This window comes from Podarcis liolepis (assembly GCF_965112155.1).
Source record: "Podarcis liolepis genome assembly, chromosome: 16".
Lineage (NCBI taxonomy): Eukaryota > Metazoa > Chordata > Lepidosauria > Squamata > Lacertidae > Podarcis > Podarcis liolepis.
This window is the reverse complement of record NC_139567.1, coordinates 36,588,228-36,610,035: the sequence shown is the minus strand read 5'-3', so window position 1 is coordinate 36,610,035 and position 21,808 is coordinate 36,588,228. Positions and strand designations below refer to the sequence as shown.

Below are 21,808 nucleotides of genomic sequence, written 5' to 3'. Positions count from 1 at the left end.
TAAAGCGAGATGAGCGCCGCAACCCGAGTCGTCTGCGACTGGACCTAACGGTCAGGGGTCCCTTTACCTTACCTCCTGCATTGCAGGGGGGTTGGACTAGATGACCCTTAGGGTCCCCTCCGACTCTCACCCTGACCTACTTCACAGGGCTGTTGTGAAGCCAAAAGCACAGAAAGAACCCTCCCTCCCTCCATGAAGACCGTGTTGGAGGAGCAGATTCCCAAACCCATGGGAGCGGAAGGCGGCGGGTGTTTGTTTGTGAGCGCGCGTCCGAGAACTCTGCCCATGCTCCGGATCCCTCTCGTCTCCTTCCTCCCCCGGCAAAACCCAAGCTCCCAGGTAAGGCAGGCGCAACGTGCCCACCCCCGCGACCCGCCCTCATAAAAGCACATTGTTACCAAATAATCCCCCCCCCCCGCAGCGCCTCCCGTTTCCTCCCGGCTCCCCGCCCCCACCCCAGCGAGGAACCCCCCCCCGCCAAGGAGGCGGGCCCCGCTCGGCTGACGTCAATGTGGGGGCGGGCTCGGAAGATGGCTGGCGCTGGAGGGAATGCCCTCTTGCAACCGCAGCGCCGAGCGGAGCGCAGGCTTGGCGGGGCCGCGCGGGGGACGCTGCTGGGGCCGGATCGAGGAAGCGCCCATCGCCCTCCTTTTGCACCGGCCGCAGGGACTGCAATCGCCGCCTGGGTTTTAATTTTTTAACCTCTATATCGATCGATCTCTATATTCCTTTTTTTTTTTTTTTGGAAAGAGTTTCCTTTGGCCGCCTTCCCTCGCTCAGCCAGGAAGCACCATGAGTCTCCCTGAAGATGCAGTGAAGGAAAAATTGCTCTGGAATGTGAAGAAGGAGGTAAGAGAGAGAGGGGTGGGTGGGTCCTAAACACTTTTTTTGCACAATTTTTTTTTTGGGGGGGGTCGTCCCTCCCAAGAGACTGATCCCCCTCATCTTCCATTTTCCCCATCTCTCTCCCTCTGGAGTCTTCCTTTGCATTTTGGGTCTCCGCCCCCCCACCCCCCAGATAGATTCCCCATCCAACTCTCACCCCAGTTCCGGGGTTTGTTTGTGGGCTTTTGAGGGGTGCCAGAGCTCGGCTCGGCTGAAGCTCAGGTGCGGAAAGGGGGCTTGGTTTGTTTTTGAATAACCAAGGAGGTGCTTTGAGAAAGGTCTCTGGGCAGCCATGCCTGCCCCCTGGGGGTTGGGGTGGGTCGGAGGGGTCAGCACCCACCCCGTCCCCGCTTTCTCAGCCCAGAATTGGGGATCAGGTGGAAAAACGTGTGTATATATGCTGTTTTCGAATAGCGAAGGAAAAGCACTCTGTGCAGGCTCAGAGGCTCCCTTTCCCCCTTCGCTCACACTTTCTATATTGCAAGGTACTGGGTGCAGGTGATGTTTGCATTTCAAAGGGACACACATACACACACACACACTTTCTGTGTCTGTCAGTGAACACCATATATTTAAAGCACACCTCCCTCTCCATGTGAATCCTGCGAATTGTAGTTTACTCCTCACAGAGCTACAGTTCCCAGGATTCTTGAGGGGTGTGTGTGCTTTAAATGGGGTGTGTGCCCCCAATGTGCATGCTCTCATATATATTCTTTAGGCGAGACTTAAACCTTATTCTTAATGGGACTTACTATGTATTTAATGGGACTGACTCTCTGGTAAAGGGCATACAGAACCACAGCTTGGATTTGACCTGGAGGCCTAGGACTCTAGAACCTCTTTTCTTCCTAGGTTCTGCTTTCAAAACACCTGGCAAGAAAACCTGCACCCAGTTTGGAAGCTGCTGTGGATGTTTTTCATTTGAGCCTGGGGTTTGTCAGGCTCAGCTGTCAAGCGTTCGGCTCTGTGAAGAGAGCAGTTTCCCTGGTGCATCTTCAGTTAGTCCTCCCCCTTCCTACTACCAGCTGTGTAACCAGTCGCCAGCCTGATATAGTGTCTCTGGGTGTGTGCAGAGTGCCGTTCTCCCACCACCGCGACACGCATAGCTGGAAGAACTCCTCTAAGTCTGGGCTGGCACAGGTGCTGCCAGTTCAGAGGTTGTGGTGTTGGGGGCTGTTTTTAACCCTCAAGATCTCACAGATTAAAACAACATTGCTCTCAAGGAGGAAGATTGCTCCAGTGTTGCACTAAACCTGGGATTTGCCTTAACACCAAGCAGATCACTTGACCGGCTGACTAGCAGAGCAGAACCAGGGAAGCCGCCTCAGACCATTGCTCCATCTAGATCAGTATTGCCTACACTGACTAGCAACAGGGCTGCAGGCAGGGGACGTTCCCAGCCCTACCGTTGGGGATTGTGACCTGGCCGGAGGCGAGGCAATAAAGGCATTTTACTGGCTGGTTCACTTTGCAGACTCTGAGCACACTTCCCCAAATGCCTTTGGAAAGCCTTGTCCTCTGAGGGAAAGGTTGCCTATTTGTGTGGGGAGGGAGAATGGCAAAAAGAAAGGGTCTGGAATACATTTTTTTGGGGGGGTGCATACTGGTTAAAAGCACCAAAAGTCTTCACCAGCTCATTTCCACACACACACCCTGTGAGTCTTGCACAGAGATAGAGTAGCAATCTGTTCTTCGGTGGGGAGGGGGCTTCTAGGATGGCGATGGATGCTTTGGCTTTGGGGTGGGGGGCAGCTGGATCTAGAGGGTTCATCTCCACGCTTTCTCTCTCCTCTTCTCCGCCTCCCCCCCCCCCTTTATCAGTTGCCGCGTCCTCAGTGACGCAGATGCTTCTGTCTTGCTGATGTGTGTGTGTGTGTTCATCGAAGTGTGTTGGTGGGGGACGGACGGAGACATGAATTCATTCAAAAATTGCAAGAGCCCTGTGTCCCCTGATGCATGTTAAGTAGCCGCGACAGCTTGAAGGGATCCGCTGCGAATTAGCTGCCTGGGTTCTAATCCATCAGTTAATTGATCTGAGAGCTGCATAAATTTGCATATGAATGACAAACGGAATGGGAGAGAGAGAAGATTTATTATCTTTTCTGGAGAGGTTATTTTATTTTAGCTGGTGCAAAAGAAAAAAAAGGTTTCCCAAAAAACACACCCATTTGTGTGTGTGTGTGTGTAAAAGAGAGAGGTACAAATCTTCCTAAGACAGAGTTAAAAGAAGCTCCTTGTGTGAGAGAGGCATATAAGTCCCTTCCACTCACAGATTTATCGGGGATTGCAATACGATTATCTTAAAGATGTACTTGGTTGTATCCAGTGTGTAGATGTGCTTAGAGTAGACCCACTGAAATTAATGGCCATGACTGACTTAGGTCTATATTTTCAGTGAGTCTACTCTGAGTAGCCCACTGTGTTTCGAATCCTAGAATTGTGTAGTCGGATGGGACACCGAGGGCCATCTAGTCCAAACCCCTGTGATGTAGGAATCTTTTGCCCAGAGCGGGACTCGAACCCACAACCCTGAGATCGAGAGTCTCATGCTCTCCCGATGGAGCTTTTATTAAGGTGGCGCTTTTCAATCAATCAATCAATCAAAACTCGGATCGATTTGTCCAACTAACCAATTTCATGGCCTACACCAGGCAGCTTCATGCAAGCCAGAAATCTCTCCAGGAAGATGTGAAAATCGAGATTAAAGGCATAAGAAGAGTTTGCTTGGGAGGAGGCCAAGATCCATTCAGTCCAACATCTCAGAGTGACTGACTAGATACCTCTGGCAAGCACATAAACAGTGCAAGAACCCAGTAGCCCTGTCCTGACCCCCTCGACCCATATTAAGAGTTAGGGATGGGCAAGAAATTTGATTTGGTTTGCATTTAAAGCCAAATCTATCGAACTCACGCAGTTAAGGGGTAGACTGCTCCTCAACACAGAGACTCTATTTCTAGTTATCGTTGTTAATAAGAGCAGAGTCCTGCAGGATCAGATCAAAGACCTATTAAGTCTGCCGCCCCACAGTGGCCAACTACTGCAGATGCCTCTGGGAAAACCCCAAGAAGGGCTCTGAAGCTACAGCCCTCTACCGGTGGTGTCCTCAGCAAGCTGGAATTCAGAGGTAGGACTCGAACCCATGGCTTTGATTTACAAGAAAGGAGAATCCGACTAAACATCAGGAATAACTTTCTGACAGCAAGAACCATTTGACAGTGGAACAGACGCTCTCAGGATGTGGTGGATTTTCCTCCATTGGAGGTTTTTAAGCAGAGGTCTGTCTTGGATTCCTGCCTTGCATGGGGTTGGACTGGATGACCCTCAGGGTCCCTTCTGACTCTTGCGATTCTGTGATTCTAGGTAGAACTGCCTCTGGACATGGAGGTTCTATGCAGCCATTATGGCTCATTCTTAGTCCTCTCCTCCTTCATGAATTTGCCTGTACGCATCCCCTTTTTGAAACCAGCTGTGCCCATGGCAGCGAGTTAGACCAATGAAATCAAGGCTGTGTGTATTAATGAGATTCTCCGGGCTGCTGAGATGGCTTGCCTGATGGCAGCTGTCAGCAGTTCATGAAGCAGTTGCCGAATATGTGCAAATCTCCGGGTCCTCCTAGGCCCAGGGCGGTCCAGGTTTTTGGCAGAGTTGCACCCAGGTTCCCAGGAGACCTCTGCCTCCCTCCCCCTCCCTACATTTATGGGGGGTTTTATAAAGGTTTATATAACACAGCCAGCAATCGAGGCGTGTCTTGGAGACACAGTTTTCTGCGCACCCCTGCTTCCTGATAGGTAGACAAACAGGAAAGTTGGGGGATCCTGGGGGCCGCACTCCCTTCTGGGAGGCCAATTGGGGGGACATGTGCCCTGGTGGGTGTGGCCAGAGGCAAAAGTGGGTGGAGCAATAAATCTGAGCTTTACCATTTTGCAGAGTAAGCTAATTTTATCTCACACTCTTCTTTGTCCTCCATCAAGAAACCAGCTTTATAGAAGTTATACCTGCCATGCAAAAGTACCCGAGGAGCTTTTAGATTTCCCACAATGCCTTGGTGCGACACTACATGGCGGCCATTTTTAGGAAATTTAAATGGCAGCCGACCGCTAGGAAAAAGTGGTCTCAGGGCAAACGCTGGCAGTGGGCATTGGAAAAGCAGTAGTGCTCTGAGTGCCTGTTGTTGATGGCGAACCTGCCCCCTCAAAAGAGTCCGGAAGCTTCCTTTGTGGGAACATCCAGCCCACCTTTGCTTAAACCACTTCCTGGCCACGCAGATGTGTTTTGATTGCTAAAGTGTACTCTGATTTCCCCCCTTCCCTCGTGGCATTTAATTCCCTGCATCTTTTTGCGCCGAAGCAGTAAATTAGGCTTTTGCGTGCGGCAAATTGTTGCCCTCGCCCTGCTTGGGAAACTGCTAAAATTGAGTTCCTTTTCCTGAGCAATGTTTCTCTGCCTCAAACCGATCCGTTTCAGGTAAATCTACGTCCTTGGGGGAACATTTAAGAACTTATTTGCTGGCTTGGATTTTCTGGCGGCCTTGCTTGCTGTTCCCACTGGGAAGCAATTTATTTCCTTGACTTTAAGAGAAAGGCAGGCCTGTAAAATGTCTCGAGAAATTTGGCTCAGTTGCCTCCCGACGTTTACCTCCTCTGTGGGGAAGAGTGTCCCGATGAGAAGTGTTGTGAAGCTCGCTGGTCTTTCTCCAGCTGATTTATGGGTTTCTGCAAATCTGAACCAGATCAACATGGGCGATCCAGCTTTGACCCTGGGCGACCACTCAGTATGGGCTGTGCAGACCCACAACTCTGAGAAGAGTGCAAGAGGTGGTCTCTGTGCTGGGAGGGGGTCCAGAGTAGTCAAACTTCTTTTGGCCAGGGAGCTACTCTTACCCACCACTTTGCCACACAGCTTTCCCCCTCCTCAGCAGTGTTCAAAATTAGACAGGTGCCTTTTCCACCTGACTATTGACCATTTAAAGGGACGCAGGTGGCGCTGTGGGTTAAACCACTGAGCCTAGGGCTTACCGATCGGAAGGTTGGCGGTTCAAATCCCCGCAACAGGGTGAGCTCCCATCGCTCGGTCCCTGCTCCTGCCAACCTAGCAGTTCGAAAGCACAAAGTGCAAGTAAATAAATAGGTACCGCTCCAGCGGGAAGGTAAATGGCGTTTCCGTGCGCTGCTCTGGTTCACCAGAAGCGGCTTAGTCATGCTGGGCACATGACCCGGAAGCTGTACACTGGCTCCCTCGGTCAATAAAGCGAGATGAGTGCCGCAACCCCAGAGTCGTCCGTGACTAGACCTAATGGTCAGGGGTCCCTTTACCTTTTTATTGACCATTTATGATCAAGTGAAGATGCCTGGACAACAGGATGGCATCTGACATCTCCACCATTTGGAGATGCATACCTGGGGACTTTACAGCCATCTTGTCCAAAAATGGCAACTAGATATTCTGTTTTGGTGACTGCAACCTTGGTTTAAGGTGCCATTTTGCACCTAGCTTATATAACTGAGTTTCTAGCACTGCTCCCCAGCACTCACTTTACAGGGTGGCGCTGGGTAGTTTATATCTTTGCTCATCCCGACGCCATTTCTATCTTTCTCTCTTTGCCACTGCCACCAAAATCATTGGGGAGTTGGGGGGCGGGGGCTTTCCAGGCTGGAGGATAGTCAAACTAGTCTAGACTAGAGGTGTGAAGGCACTGAACAGAGAGTTATGACTCAGAAATGGTCTGTATTCTCCCACATCCTTCTGGGCCTTCACATATCTAGTCTAGTCTAGACCCCAAATCCTTGGTGGGCTTATAGGTCCACAGCAGCCACTCTCAACTTTAGTTCCCCAGATGCTCTTGAACTACAACTCCCATAATCCCTCACTACTGGCCATGCTGGCCAGGAAAGATGGGAGTTGTAGTCCAACAACATCTAGGAACCCAAGGCTGAGAAAGGCTGGCCTAGAGTCTGGACCCTGAACAGGAAAGTTTATCATGTTTGGCTTCTGTTGCCATTGCAGCTTTGAGACTTGGCAAGTCACCGTTCGCACTGGATGCCAATTTGTATCCAGGCTTGGTTCAAGTTGCCAGTCCTGGCCTGTCATCTGATGGTTGCAGCGGGTAGGGAATGGAAAATCAGGAGGGAGAATGGATTGGAGTGTCATGAACAAGGGCATTCTGCACTGCGAGATTTTGTTGCGGGGCTCCCCTGACTTTAATTCCAATTCCTGTTTGCTCCTGTCTTCTATGCAAGGTCACATGGCTTCCCTCAAAGAATACTGGGAACTGTAGTTTAACCCTTACAGTGCTATAGTTCCCAGCACCCTGAATAAAGTGGTCAAAGATCTTGTGATGAAGGGACGGTGTATTATAATCATCTTCATCATCATCAAAGCAGCACACAAAAATCAATGAAGCAAGAGTAAAACATAGCCTATAATACATCTGTCATATTAAAACAAGTAAGCTTTTTGTTTTAAAAAAACACTTTTTTATTCCTCAGTTTGCCCTAGTATCTTGCTTGCTCTTCACAACACAGGAAAGAAACACCTCCATGTTTCTTCCTCCCTGATTTCATTGTGTTTGCCAGGTGCTGAAATTTTAATAGAGGCTTCCCTATATCCAGGGCAGCAAGATCCTATTAGCTACGAAGCCATTAGCTAAATTAAATGGATTTCTGCCTGTTTTGGAGTGGGTTCAGGGCCTCCAATGTAAGACCCAATCTGTGCTCCGGTCTGTGTGGGCATGAAAGGAATGGTGCCCATTTTCAAACTGCATCTCCAGGCAGCTTTTCAGGGCAGAATCATAATTCTGTAGCTGGTTGGAAGTTTGGGGGGGGGGCGGCGGCGAAAGACTCTTACACGTTTTTTGTTCAAAGCAAAGCAAAAATGCCCAGCTGTCTCCAACAACCTTCATCTGATTCAGAGAGAATGGATTGTGTTGCTTCACTGCCTGTAGCATCTTAAAACTTTTGCGGTTTTAATGCATGGTACGTTTCTAGATCTGGAATTAGGTATGGGGGGCACCCCCCTCCCATGATCAGAAATACTGCCAGCGTGCCAAGGGTGTCTGTCTGCCACCACTGAGTAATTCTCCCATCCTCGACGAGAGGGCAGGGAAGTGTGATCTATCACAGTCCTGCCCGACATAATGTGCAATTTGCGGTTTCAGTTGGACTAGAATATGCTTGGTGGATTTGTGCCCATCTGGGAGACATTTTGCTTGTTGCTGTTGCTTCCCTCTTTGCAGTGATGGATGGCTGTATCCTCTAGACTCCCAAGCACAGAGAAACTTGTGCTGGATCGTTTTCAGTTCTGAGCATGGGATGAATAATCAGCCACCAGCAATTTTTGCTCCCGTTTCTTTCATAAGGATTCTCTTGACTTCCCTGGTGCAGTGAGCTCTTGTCTGCCCTTGGAACTGGCTGCCATGCGGGGTCTCTGCCTAACACAAGGAGTCTCTGGCTTGCCACATGGGGTCTTTGGCTTGCCATGTGCTGTTCCGGCTGCCACGTGGTGCCTCTGGCTTGCCACATGGAGTCTTTGGCTGGCCATGTGGCGTCTCCAGTTGCCACGTGGTGTCCCTGCCTGCTACGTGGTGTCTTTGGTTTGCCAGATGGAGTCTCTGATTTGCCACATGGAGTCTCTGGTTGCCATGTGGTATCTCTGGCTTGCCACATGGTGTCTCTGGCTTGCCACAGTGGTACCTCGGGTTACAGACACTTCAGGTTACATATGCTTCAGGTTACAGACTCTGCTAACCCAGAAATAGTACCTTGGGTTAAGAACTTTGCTTCAGGATGAGAACAGAAATCATGCTCCAGCGGCACGGCAGCAGCAGGAGGCCCCATTAGCTAAAGTGATGCTTCAGGTTAAGAACAGTTTCAGGTTAAGTCCGGACGTCCGGAATGAATTAAGTACTTAACCCGAGGTACCACTGTAGTATCTTGCTTGCCATGAGGTGTCTCTGACTTGCCAAGTGGCGTCTCCAGTTGCCATGTGGTGTCTCTGCCTGCTACATGGTATTTCTGGCTTGCCACATGGAGTCCCCTGGCTTGCCACATGGTGTCTTGGTCTCTTGGCCCTTTGCCTCTGTTCTGCTCGCTCCCCTCAAAACCTGGCCCTTCCCCAACGCACAAATCTATATTATCTCAGGACAGTGCTTTCTGGGTCTTCTGCCAAGGCAAACAGGGAATGGAGCTGGTTAAGACAACGCCGCTTGTTCGAGTGAGCAGGGAGGGGGCCGCCCCGTAGTTCAACAAGGCTGCCCAGGTGTTGCCTTAGCGATGCCACTTAGAGGCCCATTTCCACTCCCTCTCGCTTCCTGCTTGTCAACGTGCCAAGCTTTTTGCCTCCTGCCACTTCTCTGAGAACTGGCTTGCATCCCGGGAGGACTGCCCGCCTTTCTGAAGTCAAAAGACAACCCGATACAGTTCCAGGCCGAGCATTTCCACCACATGGAGCTACCAGTTCTCAAACTGGTTCAAGAAACATTCTTTCTTTTGGGGGAACTCTGGGAGTTTGTGAGGGGACGGGGGGTCTCCTTGCACCCCTCAGCACCTTTAACAAACGACAGAGCCCGGGATTTTTCTGGCTCGAGGAACCAAGACTGCTTAAAGTGCTATAACGCTGCTTCAAATGTATGGGGCAGGTGTGGCCCTAGTCGTTCAGGGGCCTCTTCCTGTAGGGCCCCATCAGTTCAGGATTTTCCACAGGCTTTAAAAGCCCACTTCACTTCAGGTTCCTTTTTCTACAAGCGTTCCTGGTGCTTGTCATGGCCCTTGGTTGAAGCAGGGAAGTCAGACTTCTTCAGGGAACTAGACCGGAGATTTGAGGTAGTGAAGGACTTGCCCGTGGGGCAGCCCCAGATGGACGTAAGGAACAAAAAGCCCTTGCAGAAGAGGAGGCCAGTATCTCCTGGTCCAAGGAGGTTTCGTTACCCTCTTGTGACTCCTGGTCCCTTGGAGCCACTGATTTCTGAAGCAATATTTGAGCTCTGCTGTTCTGGAGTCACCAGCCTGAGCCATTCTAGATGCCCTGTGCTATCAGAACAAAGACAAATTTGACCAAGGATGGAGCAATTTAGGCATAGCAAGCTAGCTTATGGCAAGCCAGACTTTCTGTCCATCTATCACAGCCTTATTGGTGAAGTGTAGTGGTTAGAGGGAGACGTGGATTCAAATCCCCTCTTGGCCATGAACTCTAACGCTAACACTATTATTTATTTATTTATTTATTTATTTATACATACATACATACATACATACATACCCTGCCCATCTGGCTGGGTTTCCCCAGCCACTCTGGGTGGCTTCCAACAAAATATTAAAAATACAATAAAACATCAGACATTAAAAACTTCCCTAAACAGGGCTGCCTTCAGATGTCTTCTAAAAGTGGTAGTTGTTTATCTCTTTGACATCTGATGGGAGGGCGTTCCACAGGGCGGGCGCCACTACCAAGAATGCCCTCTGCCTGGTTCCCTGTAACCTCACTTCTCACAGTGAGGGAACCTCCAGAAGACCCTCGGAGCTGGACCTCAGTGTCCGGGCTGAATGATGAAGGTGGAGATGCTCCTTCAGGTATACTGGGCCGAGGCTGTTTAGAGCTTGAAAGGTCAACACCAACACTTTCAATTGTGCTCGGAAACGTACTGGGAGCCAATGCAGATCTCTCAGGACCGGTGTTATGTGGTTCCGGCGGCCACTCCCAGTCACCAGTCTATCTACCGCATTCTGGATTAATTGCAGTTTCCGGGTCACCTTCAAAGGTAGCCCCACGCAGAGTGCATTGCAGTAGTCCAAGCGGGAGATAACTAGAGCATGCACCACTCTGGCGAGATAGTTTGTGGGCAGGTAGGGTCTCAGCCTGCGTACCAGATGGAGCTGGTATACACAGAATTGACCTGTGCCTCCATGGACAACTGTGAGTCCAAAATGACTCCCAGGCCACACCATTTGGGAACAGGGAGTCCTCCACACCCATCCGCCCCCTGTCCCCCAAAACAGTACTTCTGTCTTGTCAGGATTCAACCTCAATCTGTATAACCCTTGAGCTCCTCCGAGAAAAGGTGGGATAGAGACAGAATAAATAGAATAGATAGATTATTGAGACTGACAGGCAGTAGCTCTCTGGGGTCTCAGGCAGATCCTTTTAACTGGAGATGAATGGGGATTGCACACCTGGGATTGTCTTCTTGCAAAGCAGGCTCTCTATCTCTGAACTGTGGTTGCTTTCTTCTTCTTCTTCATAATCTTTTTATTAATTTTTAAAAGATTTTACAAATTCTTTTAGACAACACTCAAAGCAAATCTCTCATATCCCTTCACTTCCCACCCAGCCTTCCATGGTGTTCTTTTCTTACCATATAAAACTGCTATATTTCTCATATTTTACCCATCTTATACATTAATTCTAACTTATTAAACTACCAATTCTCATCTGTTGCTATACTTTAAATCCTGCATATGTTTTAACATAATCACGGTTTTTTAAAATCAAATATTCCACGAAATATTTCCATTCTTCAATAAATTTTCTTCTTTGATTCTATCAGTCAGTTTAGCCATCTCAGTTTATTTCATCATCTTCATAAGCCAATCTTCTTTCATTGGGACTTCTTCTTTTCCACTTACTTTATTTTATTTATGATTTTCAATTTTATACATTTCTGTAATTTTACAATCATTTTAACATTTCAAAGCTCAACTGCCTTCCCCCTCTTTCTGCGGTTTCTTAAATTTATTTATTTTTTGCATTTTCTGCATTTTCCAAATTAACTTAATTTACTCATTTATTCATCTACTTTAAATATATACTCTTATAAAACTGCAGGTTATTACAACAATCCTGCCAATGTTCTTATCTGTTTACAGTTTATTTATAAATATTCAATAAACCATTTCCATTCTTCTTCTTTTTTTTTTAAAAAAAGGTTTGTCTTGATTTCTTATTTTTCCGGCAAGTTTCACCATTTCTGCATATTCCATAAGTTTTCGTATCCGTTCTTCTTTTGCTGGGACTACTTCTTCTTTCCACTTTTGCACATAGGCTATTCTTGCCACTGTTGTAGCATACTTAAACAAATTAAAACAATTCCTTCGGAAGCTCTGGACCTGTTATACCTAACAGAAAGGCCTCAGGTTTCTTGGGAATCATTACTTCAAACATTTTTTAAAAAAAAACTCATTATAAAATAATCTCCCAATAGCCTTTCGCCTTTATGCAAGTTGAACCGTGTTCGCTTTCCAAGCGTGCTGGTTCTGGGCCATCTTGTCCACTTTGGCTGTGTGACTCTTGGCTCCTTCCTCGATGGCAGAGTAAGTCCAACCAAAATCCTCTGCAGCCACTAGCCAAGAGCACTTGATCCTTCGACGTCTGCTTCTTCTTCCATCCTTCTGTGGCTTCCAGTGATGGATTTCTCCCTGATGGACCAAACTCCAAGCCTGGAGTGTATTGGCGACTGCTATCTGCCTTCTCCTCGGTGATGTAGCTTCTGTCCTGCTTTCGTGTCCTCCTGGATCAGATCCACGGCTGGCTGGGCCTTCACAACACACGGCGCTGTTGCCTCTCCGGCCTGCCCACACATTCTGTGGCTGTGAGTCAGCTGTGCTGGGCACATAGCTGTCAATTTACAGATTAGAAAATAAGGGACCAGCAACCTCGAAAATAAGGGATCATCAGCCAAGATAAGGGATTTTGCTTAGCTTATACAGAAGTCCGGCACTGATGGAGCCATGCTGCTTTTGCTGCGACTGACTGTGTTTTGCAGGGGTTTGGACTAGATGATCCTAAGGGTCTACAACTCCGACCAAAGAAGAGTGGCAGACAAAACTGATGAACGACATCGAGATGGCAAAGCTTACAGGCAGAATTAGAAACCAGGAAGAATGGGGAAAGTTTATCATTTATTTGAAAAGCTATTGTAAAGCTATTGTATTGTAAACATACATTGGTAGGATTGACAGAAAACTTGTAGTAAAAATTTGAACTATGGATGGACAAATGATTTATAAAAATAGAGTTATGAAAGGGATGCAGAGGGGGAAATCACTACATTAAGATGCTGCACTGGTTGAGGGTATGCTAAGCAGCACGTCGGGCCTGCTGTCGTCCTGGCAGGAGGAGTTCCATCGGCCCTTCCCCGCCCAAGAGAGAGGGAGGGAGGGAGACTCTTGCCCACGCCGCCTGCAAGCCCGGCATGAGGTGGTTGTGGCGCTGTGGCGGCCGCTGAAGCACCACCCTTCTGCGTCCCTCCCCGTCCCCTCCTCTTCCTCCTCCCTCAGGCCGCCTCCTCAGCTGCCGCCGCCGCCGCCTCCGGCTTCCACTGGCAGCGTGGCGGAAGTCTTGCAAGAGAGGGGCTGCCTGCCCACCCGCCGCCACCCGTCTCCTCACAATGCGCCCCTGAGGGGGAAAAGGGAGAGACGGAGACGCGGCAGCTCGTGCACGCGCTCTCTCACGCGGCGGAGGACCCCGAGCCGCTGCTATCCTCCCGAGCCGGGCGAGCATGAAACCCAGGAAATTTAAAGGACATCATCAATATGGGACAGTAGCGGGATACAGCTGGGATAAGGGAGTTTCCCGCTAAATAAGGGACAGTTGACAGCTATGGCTGGGCAGCCTCCTGTCGTTGCACCCCTCTTAAGTTGCCTGGTCATGGTCAATGGGAGAGGAGAACAGGTTAGCAGCTGGTTCCCTCTTGCCAAGTGTTGCATCGCTGTTCGCTTGCTTCAGGAACCTGGGAAGATTTTGGCAGCCCACCCACATTCCCACACCACAAATGTGCTTCTCAAGTGGTTTCAGGATCCAAGAGTCTTGCCTTCTGCTTCGGGGAGATGCCATTTCATGTCCACAGCACCCACCTGTTCCACCAAACTTGGAGCTCTTATCATAACAAAGAAACGAGATTCATCTGGCAAATGGCTTGTTTCTGAGAAACCCATAGGATTTATCCTGCAGTGCTTTTACTCCTCACTGCCTCCTCCTTTTCAGACAGACACCCTAGACCGTGCCCTGCGCAGCAAGCGCTTGGGCTCAGAACTGGTTAAGCACTTGGGGTTGACTCCAGCTGTGTTTGCGTGTCCTTCTAAAACACAGTTGGCCAACCGGGTGTCCTCCAGATGTTTTGGAGCTTCCAGCTGTCATTCTCCCATCCCAAAACAGAATTCCCCAGGAAAAAGGGATTGATTGTTTAAGCGTTTTGGGAACTGTAGCTCTGTGGACAGAATAGAGATTCTCAAACCACCCTCAGTGCCCTTCAGTTCCCGGGATTTTGGGGGGAAAGCCATGTTTGAAAGTACAGTGGTACCTCTGGTTACGTACTTAATTCGTTCCGGAGGTCCGTTCTTAACCTGAAACTGTTCTTAACCTGAAGACAACTTTAGCTAATGGGGCCTCCTGCTGCCACCGCACCGCCAGAGGACAGTTTCTGTTCTCATCCTGAAGCAAAGTTCTTAACCTGAGGTACTATTTCTGGGTTAGCGGAGTCTGTAACCTGAAGCGTATGTAACCCGAGGTACCACTGTGTTTAAAGTGGCATGATGCCGTTTTAAATGTGTAGTGCAGATGGGACTTTAGCCAGCATTCCATAGCCAGCCAGTGAATTTGACCATAGAATCACACAATTGTAGAGTTGGAATGGATCCTGGCGGTCATCTAGTCCAACCCCCTGCACTGCAGGAATCTCCACTAAAGCATCCATGACAGATGGCCATCCAGCCTCTGCTTAAAACCCTCCAAGGAAGGAGAGACCACAACCTCCCATAAATGGGATGTGGGTTTTGGGGTGGGGGGCGAGAGTCAGTGTCTCTGAATTTTTTCCTAAAAAAGTGTTCTGCTTCAGCCAATCTCAAGTCTGCTGATCCATTCCTTTTGTGGATGGGTGGCGTAGTTTTGGCTGTCTGGTGAATGGCGGTTGCAGCCAGAACGCTGGGAAAAGAAGGAATAACTAATCAAACAGGCAAACCTGGCTGTGGCTCCCCACTCACATTTGGCTTGGCCCAGAGATCCAGAGACAATAATGTTTTCCAAAGCAAGCAAAGAGGGGGTGGGGGTGGCAGCTTTGCAACGCTGCCATCATGCTTCTTCCTGCAGCGGTTTTTGCCTGTTTCAGTGTGCTCCTTCATTTTCCTTCCCTCCTCTGCCTTAGGCCAATTGCTTGCAAATAATTCTTCTTTCAATTTGCTTTCTGTCCAGCTGTGTCGGCAAGCATCTTTTTCCCCCAGTGGTGCTTGCTGCAAAATGTCAGTGCAAACAAAAAACGAAACCCTCAGTGCCTTCCTGCGTGGCCTCCTGTTCAATTTGATCTGATCCTGCACTCATTTGGCTTTGTTCTAAGGCAGGCGTGAAAGGTCACTGCGAGACATCTTTCGGGGATGCTTGGCTCCTCCTCGCAGGGTGGAGATTTGTTTGTTTGTTTTTGTTCTGCTGCTGTCGAAAAACAGCCAAAAGCACAGGGTTAGCGCACTGCTTTCTTTAATCGGCTGACACAGCAACGCCCAGCAAAAGCCAGCGAGGGCCATGGGATTGTCACTTAGACTGAACATTACAGCAAGCTTGCATGTTGGACAGAAACAGGTATAAAAGCTCCCTCAAGACAGCTGCTTGTTTTAGGAGGATTGGAAGGGTGATTTGGAGCAGAGGAAAATGATCAGTTTTCCACCTGCTACTTTTTCTCTTTTCCTAATTAACTGCTCCCCCTTAAGAGGACTTAGTGGCAAGAGCTCACCACTCTCTCATCTGGCAGAAATAAAGGATCGGCAGAGACACCCATTGGCATGAGGGGGGGCACCAGAGGGCAGCCTGGCAATGGCCCCTTTGACATCGGCCCCGGGGAAAATCAGTCCCCAAGACCCTGGAGGATCTTTGCCAGTTAATACCGGGATACTCATAGAGTGAATGGGAACACAGGACAGAGAATTCAGCCTTCTACTGAGTCAGAACATTGGTGCATCTATCTCACTGTTGTCTGCACTGACCGGCAGCCGCTCTTCAGGGTCTAGGTCACCCTACCAGGAGATACTGTTGAGGACTGAACCTTAGATTGTTATCTTTTGCATAGAATAGCACGTTGTAGAATTGTGGAATTATAGAGTTGGAAGGGACCATGAGGGTCATTTAGATCAAGACCCTGCAGTGCAGGCGTCTTTTGCCTGATGCGGGGTTCGAACCCACAACCCTGAAATTAAAAGTCTCATGCTCTACCAACCGAGCTTTCTCAGGCCTGCCTGATGCTCCACCACCGAGTGAGCTAGGGTCTTGCAGCCGAGAAGCAGAGCACATTTGCATGTGAAACTTCTGTGCTCAGTGCTTGGCATCCCCTGTCATGAAGGAGTCGGGTACCAGGTTGTGGGGAAAGATACTCACTCTGCCTGAGGCCCTGGAAGCCTGCGGTCTGCTTGAGCAAAACTTGCCTAGACAAACAACCCAACCTGTTGCTGGACTCTCTAAGGTTCTCCCTCTGCGTCTTTATGACCCATCGAGTGTCGCTTTCCATGCACAAACTTCTTTATTTCTTCCTGTTCAGGTGAAGCAGATCATGGAAGAAGCCGTCACCCGGAAGTTTGTGCACGAAGACAGCAGCCACGTCATTGCATTGTGCGGTAAGTGAATAATTGTCGTGTTACGGTGCACAAAACCGTTGTGTTATTGCTTCATGCAGCAAGTGACAAACCGTTGCTTCGTCGCTGTATTATGTGGTAAATAACAAAATTGCTGGAGCTCCGAACTGGTGTAAACTAGGATGGCCTTTGTAATTTTCCTACCATGCACTCTGTGTGTGTGTGTGTGTGTGTGTGTGTGTGTGTGTGTGTGCGTGCGTGTGTGTGCGCGCGCGCACTGCTGCAACAGCTTTGCAGCCCAACAGAACCGCAAGTTCTGTGCCTGGAATGCATATTGCAACTCATGACTACATTAGCCACAGTTGAATACACCGGCTTTGATCAGATTGTAGAGTTTAGAGAGCCAGGAACTTAATTCTGAGCCGTTGTTAGGAGACAAGGCAGATGTTCTGCCACTGTGCTGTGGCCCGTCCCTGGTCACCAGCCTTTTTGAACCAGTGGGCACAGAATACCCTGTGTGCCCCCCCTCAGGAGGGAGGCAACGCAAGGCCTATTCAGTGGTGGCTCCCTGCTTGTGGAATGCCCTCTCTGGGGAAGCTCACCTGGAGCCCTCTCAGTCTAGTTTAAGGCACTCTTGGCCCTTAGTTTGAAGGGTTTTAAAGTATTTCTGACCTCTTTTGGTGGGGCAGGATCTGCTGGCGCTGTTTTCTATTTGTATGGAGGCGTGTGTTTTGTTTTTTAGGTTTTAGTGTTTTTGTTGTGTTAGCAGGTCACTTTTGAGTCATTTTTAGGAGCAAAGTGGCTAATTATTGTTGTTTAGTCGTTTAGTCATGTCCGACTCTTTGTGACCCCATGGAACAGAGCACACCAGGCACTCCTGTCTTCTACTGCCTCCCGCAGTTTGGTCAAACTCATGCTGGTAGCTTCGAGAACACTGTCCAACCATCTCGTCCTCTGTCGTCCCCTTCTCCTTGTGCCCTCCATCTTTCCCAACATCAGGGTCTTTTCCAGGGACTCTTCTCTTCTCATGAGGTGGCCAAAGTATTGGAGCCTCAGCTTCAGGATCTGTCCTTCCAGTGAGCACTCAGGGCTGATTTCCTTCAGAATGGATGTGACTAATTAAGTAACAAATTAATAACAATAGCTCCCCTAGGAAATACAGGTACTCTACTAACCCTTAAGATATTTGAAGATGGTCATTGCATGTCTCCACCTCGTTGGTTTCCCCTTCTGCTTCCTGAAAGACCTCTAGGTTCAGTTTCTGATCTCTTTCGTTGAGAGGATCGTGGATATATAGCACGGCACTAGATGGATAAAGTTTCCTTTTGGGACAAACCTCTTTCACATGGTCCTTCGATGTAGTACATTCCCTCCTACTCAAGTGTTTCAGTGGATCGTTTTATGTTTTGCATTGCCGCCGTGCGGAGGCGAGTGCTGTTCCATTTGATTGACACCCGCTGTTCAACACTAGTGGTTTTTGATTGATTCCCCACTTTAAGGAAATAAAATAAGATCCCCCGGCTAGGCCTCTTTACCGGCACAGAGGCTGGTTTCTTTTTGTTTGCTTTTTTTGCGGAGTTGTGCCTTGTGCTTCAAGTGACAGTTTTATTGGCAACATTTTTTCATTTCACTTTTTGTTAACAACGCCTGAAACGTTAGTTGCTTGGCAGCCCATCCCAGCTAGGAAAAGGGTTGTATTACAATCTGCCTCCCCAGTACCCCAGGAATGTCTTTTTGCAGTCTCTGGAGAGATGGGAAGCATTTGCAAAGTTTATGCAGAGCATCCCCAGCAGGTCAGATAGTTGAGCTGAAGGGCGGCGAGGTGCAGCGCATGGTTAACCTATGGAACTCTCTTCCACAAGAGGCAAGGATGACCATCTACTTGGATGGATTTAACAGAGGACTGGACAAATCTATGGAGGGCAAGGTTATCAAGGGCTGCTCACTACGATGACTATGTTCTAACTTGAATGCCAGCAGCAGTCTGTGTGTGGTTTGGGAGCTGCACGGCCAGGGAAAAAACAACGCTATCCAGGGTTGTAAAGACTGCAGAGAGAATAATTGGGTGCACTCTTCCCACCTTAGATCAAATCTATGCTGCCAGGTGCCATAAGAAAGCGGCAGAGATAGCGCAGGATAGTACGCACCCCGGAAATGATTTCTTTCCGCTTCTGCCTTCTGGAAGAAGGTATAGGGTTATAAAGGCCAGGACTAGCTGCCTGAGAAACAGCTTCTACGCAAATGCAATTCTGGTTCTAAACGCAGCATAAGGGGTCTCTATGTATTTTAAAATGGGGTTCAGAGTTTTTAGGGGTTTTTGAATGTTTTAGGTAGTTTTCATGTAGTTTTATGTAGTTTTTATGTAGTTTTATGTAGTTTTTCAATTTCATTGCTCTGCATGGGACAATGACAATAAAGATATTGTATCGTATATATCGTAATGCTTCTGAATGCCAGCAGCTGGAAACTGCAGGAAGGGAAAGTGCAGGTTTTGTATTCAGGTTGTGCTTGGGGGAGTCCCACAGGCATCTGGCTGGCCACTGTGAGAACAGGATGGTGGACTAGATGAGCCACTTTCATGATCCAGCCGGGTTCTTCTTAACGTCATTCAAATTATTACATTATTCAGATTATCAGGAAGATGTTTAATTGTGTTTTTATATTTTGTTGGGAGCTGCCCAGATCAGCTGGGTCAGCCCAGTCAGATGAGTGGGGTCAGTGTTCGAAATTAGCCGGGCGCAAGGTGCATTTTGCACCTGACTATTGGCCACTTGTGACAAAGTGATCTGATCTGTTCCAGCATGTTGCCCTCCTTTTTTTCCCTTTTTTACATTTTTCAATTAGATGTACACTAAAAGAGTAAAAACTGAACTGTAGCATAATCATACATCGACACATTATTCTAGAAAACATTATCATACCAATGTACTTAATTATCACAGCAGCGACTATTTAATAATCTTAGGGTAAATATCAATAGTGTCAGTGATCAATTATGAACCTGCCTATTGTGTTCCATTGCAATCCTCCCCACCAGCTTTTTTCTTTAAGTCTTTGAATTCACAGCATTTCATTGCAGATTTCCCTAATATACTCTGCTCAATATAGACATTTTTGCAACCAATTCCCCCTAATAGGATGCATTTTTGTACCTCATTTTCACTAATACATGCATTTTAATGCGTTCTTGTGAACACCTTTACCCTGGTATATACATTCCTTAGCTGGACAACTGCACTGCAGAAAAGCAATTCACCCACTCAGGTCTTGGTTACACAAGCCAGTTCAGTTCCCTCATCCATGATCACATCATAGATAAGGCTGGCTCTTACTCCTGCACTGACCTGCCATTGAACAGCGCAACCCGGTTAGGAGCCTCTGTAGCCAGGCAGCCAATTCTCTGCTGGATAGGATCAGTCGAGGGGAATAGCCTGAATCAACAATTAAATGGCTTTGTCTACTTGCAAATCAATCGGGTCTCTCTTGATTTAAAACCAAGCCTGATAAGCACTTTTTTAAAAAGTCAAATAAGCCTGAGCTTTGCAGACAGATTGATTCTGTGCACAGTTCCACATTCCGCACACTTGCAGAGTATTGCGGTCGATAGACAGCCCTGGTAATGAGCGATGCTGTGCTTCCTGAGGCCTGAAAATCGATGCAACACCCTGATCTCTTGTCTGTCTTGTAGGAGATGGAGTCAAGCAGCCTTCAGGGCATTCATTGCCTGTGGTCACTGAGCCTGGGAGCTGTCTGCATCTAATGCATCTGTCTGGAAAGTGGGGGTGCGTCTTTGAGGCTTAAAGGCAGGCCACCCCAGTCAAACTTAATGCAGCTTTCTGGACAGTGTTAGAAACTCAGATATAGTAAAAGCTAATCACCAAATAAGGGATGCGGGTGGCTCTGTGGGTTAAACCACAGAGCCTAGGACTTGCCGATCAGAAGGTCGGCAGTTTGAACCTCCGCGATGGGGTGAGCTCCCGTTGCTGGGTCCCTGCTCCTGCCAACCTAGCAGTTTGAAAGCATATCAAAGTGCAAGTAGATAAATAGGTACCACTCCAGCGGGAAGGTAAATGGTGTTTCCGTGCGCTGCTCTGGTTCGCCAGAAGTGGCTTAGTCATGCTGGCCACATGACCCGGAAGCTGTACGCCAGCTCCCTCAGCCAATAAAGCGAGATGAGCGCTGCAACCCCAGAATGGGTTACGACTGGACCTAATGGTCAGGCGTCCCTTTACCTTTAATCAACAAATGGGACCTTAAACCTAGGTTATAGTCACCACAACAGAGTGTCTAGGTGCCCTTTTTTATACATTGCAATTTATTATTATTATTATTATTCATTTCATTTCTATATCTCTGTCTTTTAAAGGGGGGAAATCTCAAAATGGTTTGCAAGACTTTAAAACATCAGATAAAACAATCCAGAATAAAACAAATTCAAGCTTCAAGGAAAATATTTCAGATCCTTCTCTAAGCGACATTTTGCTTTCTCCATGCTTGTTTACCTACTTAATTTAAAGAGCTGCCCCATAGCAGAAGTGCTCTAGGGAGCCAGTGTGGTGTAGTGGTTAGAGTGTCAGGCTAGGACCTGGGAGATCAGGGTTCAAATCTCCCCTCAGTCCTGAAGATCACTTGGTAACCTTGGAGTCAGTCATAGCCCCTTAGCCTACCTCACAGGGCCGTTGTAGGGAACCGACTGAGGAAGGAGGTGAACCATGTACAGTCATACCTCATGTTAAGTTTGCTTCATGTTACATTTTTTCAGGTTGCGTCCTGCGGCGACCCGGAGGTACCGGAAAGAGTTACTTCTGGGTTTCACTGTTCGCACATGTGCACAAGTGCTAAATCACACTTTGCACATGTACACAAGCACCACATTTCGCCGCGCACCTGCACAGATACGGCGCTTCAGGTTGCGGGCGTTTCACATTGCGAACGGGCCTCTGGAATGGATCCCGTTCGCAACTAGAGGTACCACTGTACTCCTTGGAGAAAAAGGTGGGATATACAGTGGTACCTCAGGTTACAGACACTTCAGGTTACAGACGCTTCAGGTTACAGACTCCGCTAACCCAGAAATAGTACCTTGGGTTAAGAACTTTGCTTCAGGATGAGAACAGAAATCGTGCTCTGGCGGCGCAGTAGCAGAAGGAGGCCCCATTAGCTAAAGTGGTGCCTCAGGTTAAGAACAGTTTCAGGTTAAGAACAGACCTCCAGAACGAATTAAGTTCTTAACCTGAGATACCACTGTAAATACAATAAATAAGCTCTTCTGCTTACCTGCTTAAGTAAACTGGAGGGGCCAGCCAGATGGAGACAAGAGTCACCAACTTGGTGGTCGCCATTGGACTCACGCCAATCGCAAAGCACACCTGGGAATTTCTAAC

At 48.3% G+C, this 21,808-nt stretch overlaps 1 protein-coding gene across 14 annotated transcripts in view; it reads left to right on the top strand.

The window, feature by feature from the left end:
- The first annotated feature begins 473 nt into the window (after window positions 1-473).
- The window catches only part of SGSM2 (small G protein signaling modulator 2), an 80,685-nt gene continuing 59,350 nt past the window's right edge, over window positions 474-21,808 (top strand). For all 14 annotated transcript variants that reach the window (XM_083479538.1, XM_083479535.1, XM_083479543.1 and 11 more), the window contains exons 1-2: window positions 474-849; window positions 16,391-16,466. In XM_083479538.1, the coding sequence (XP_083335664.1) occupies window positions 793-849; window positions 16,391-16,466 (133 nt within the window). In that variant the 5' untranslated portion in view covers window positions 474-792. The remainder of the gene's footprint in view (window positions 850-16,390; window positions 16,467-21,808) is intronic.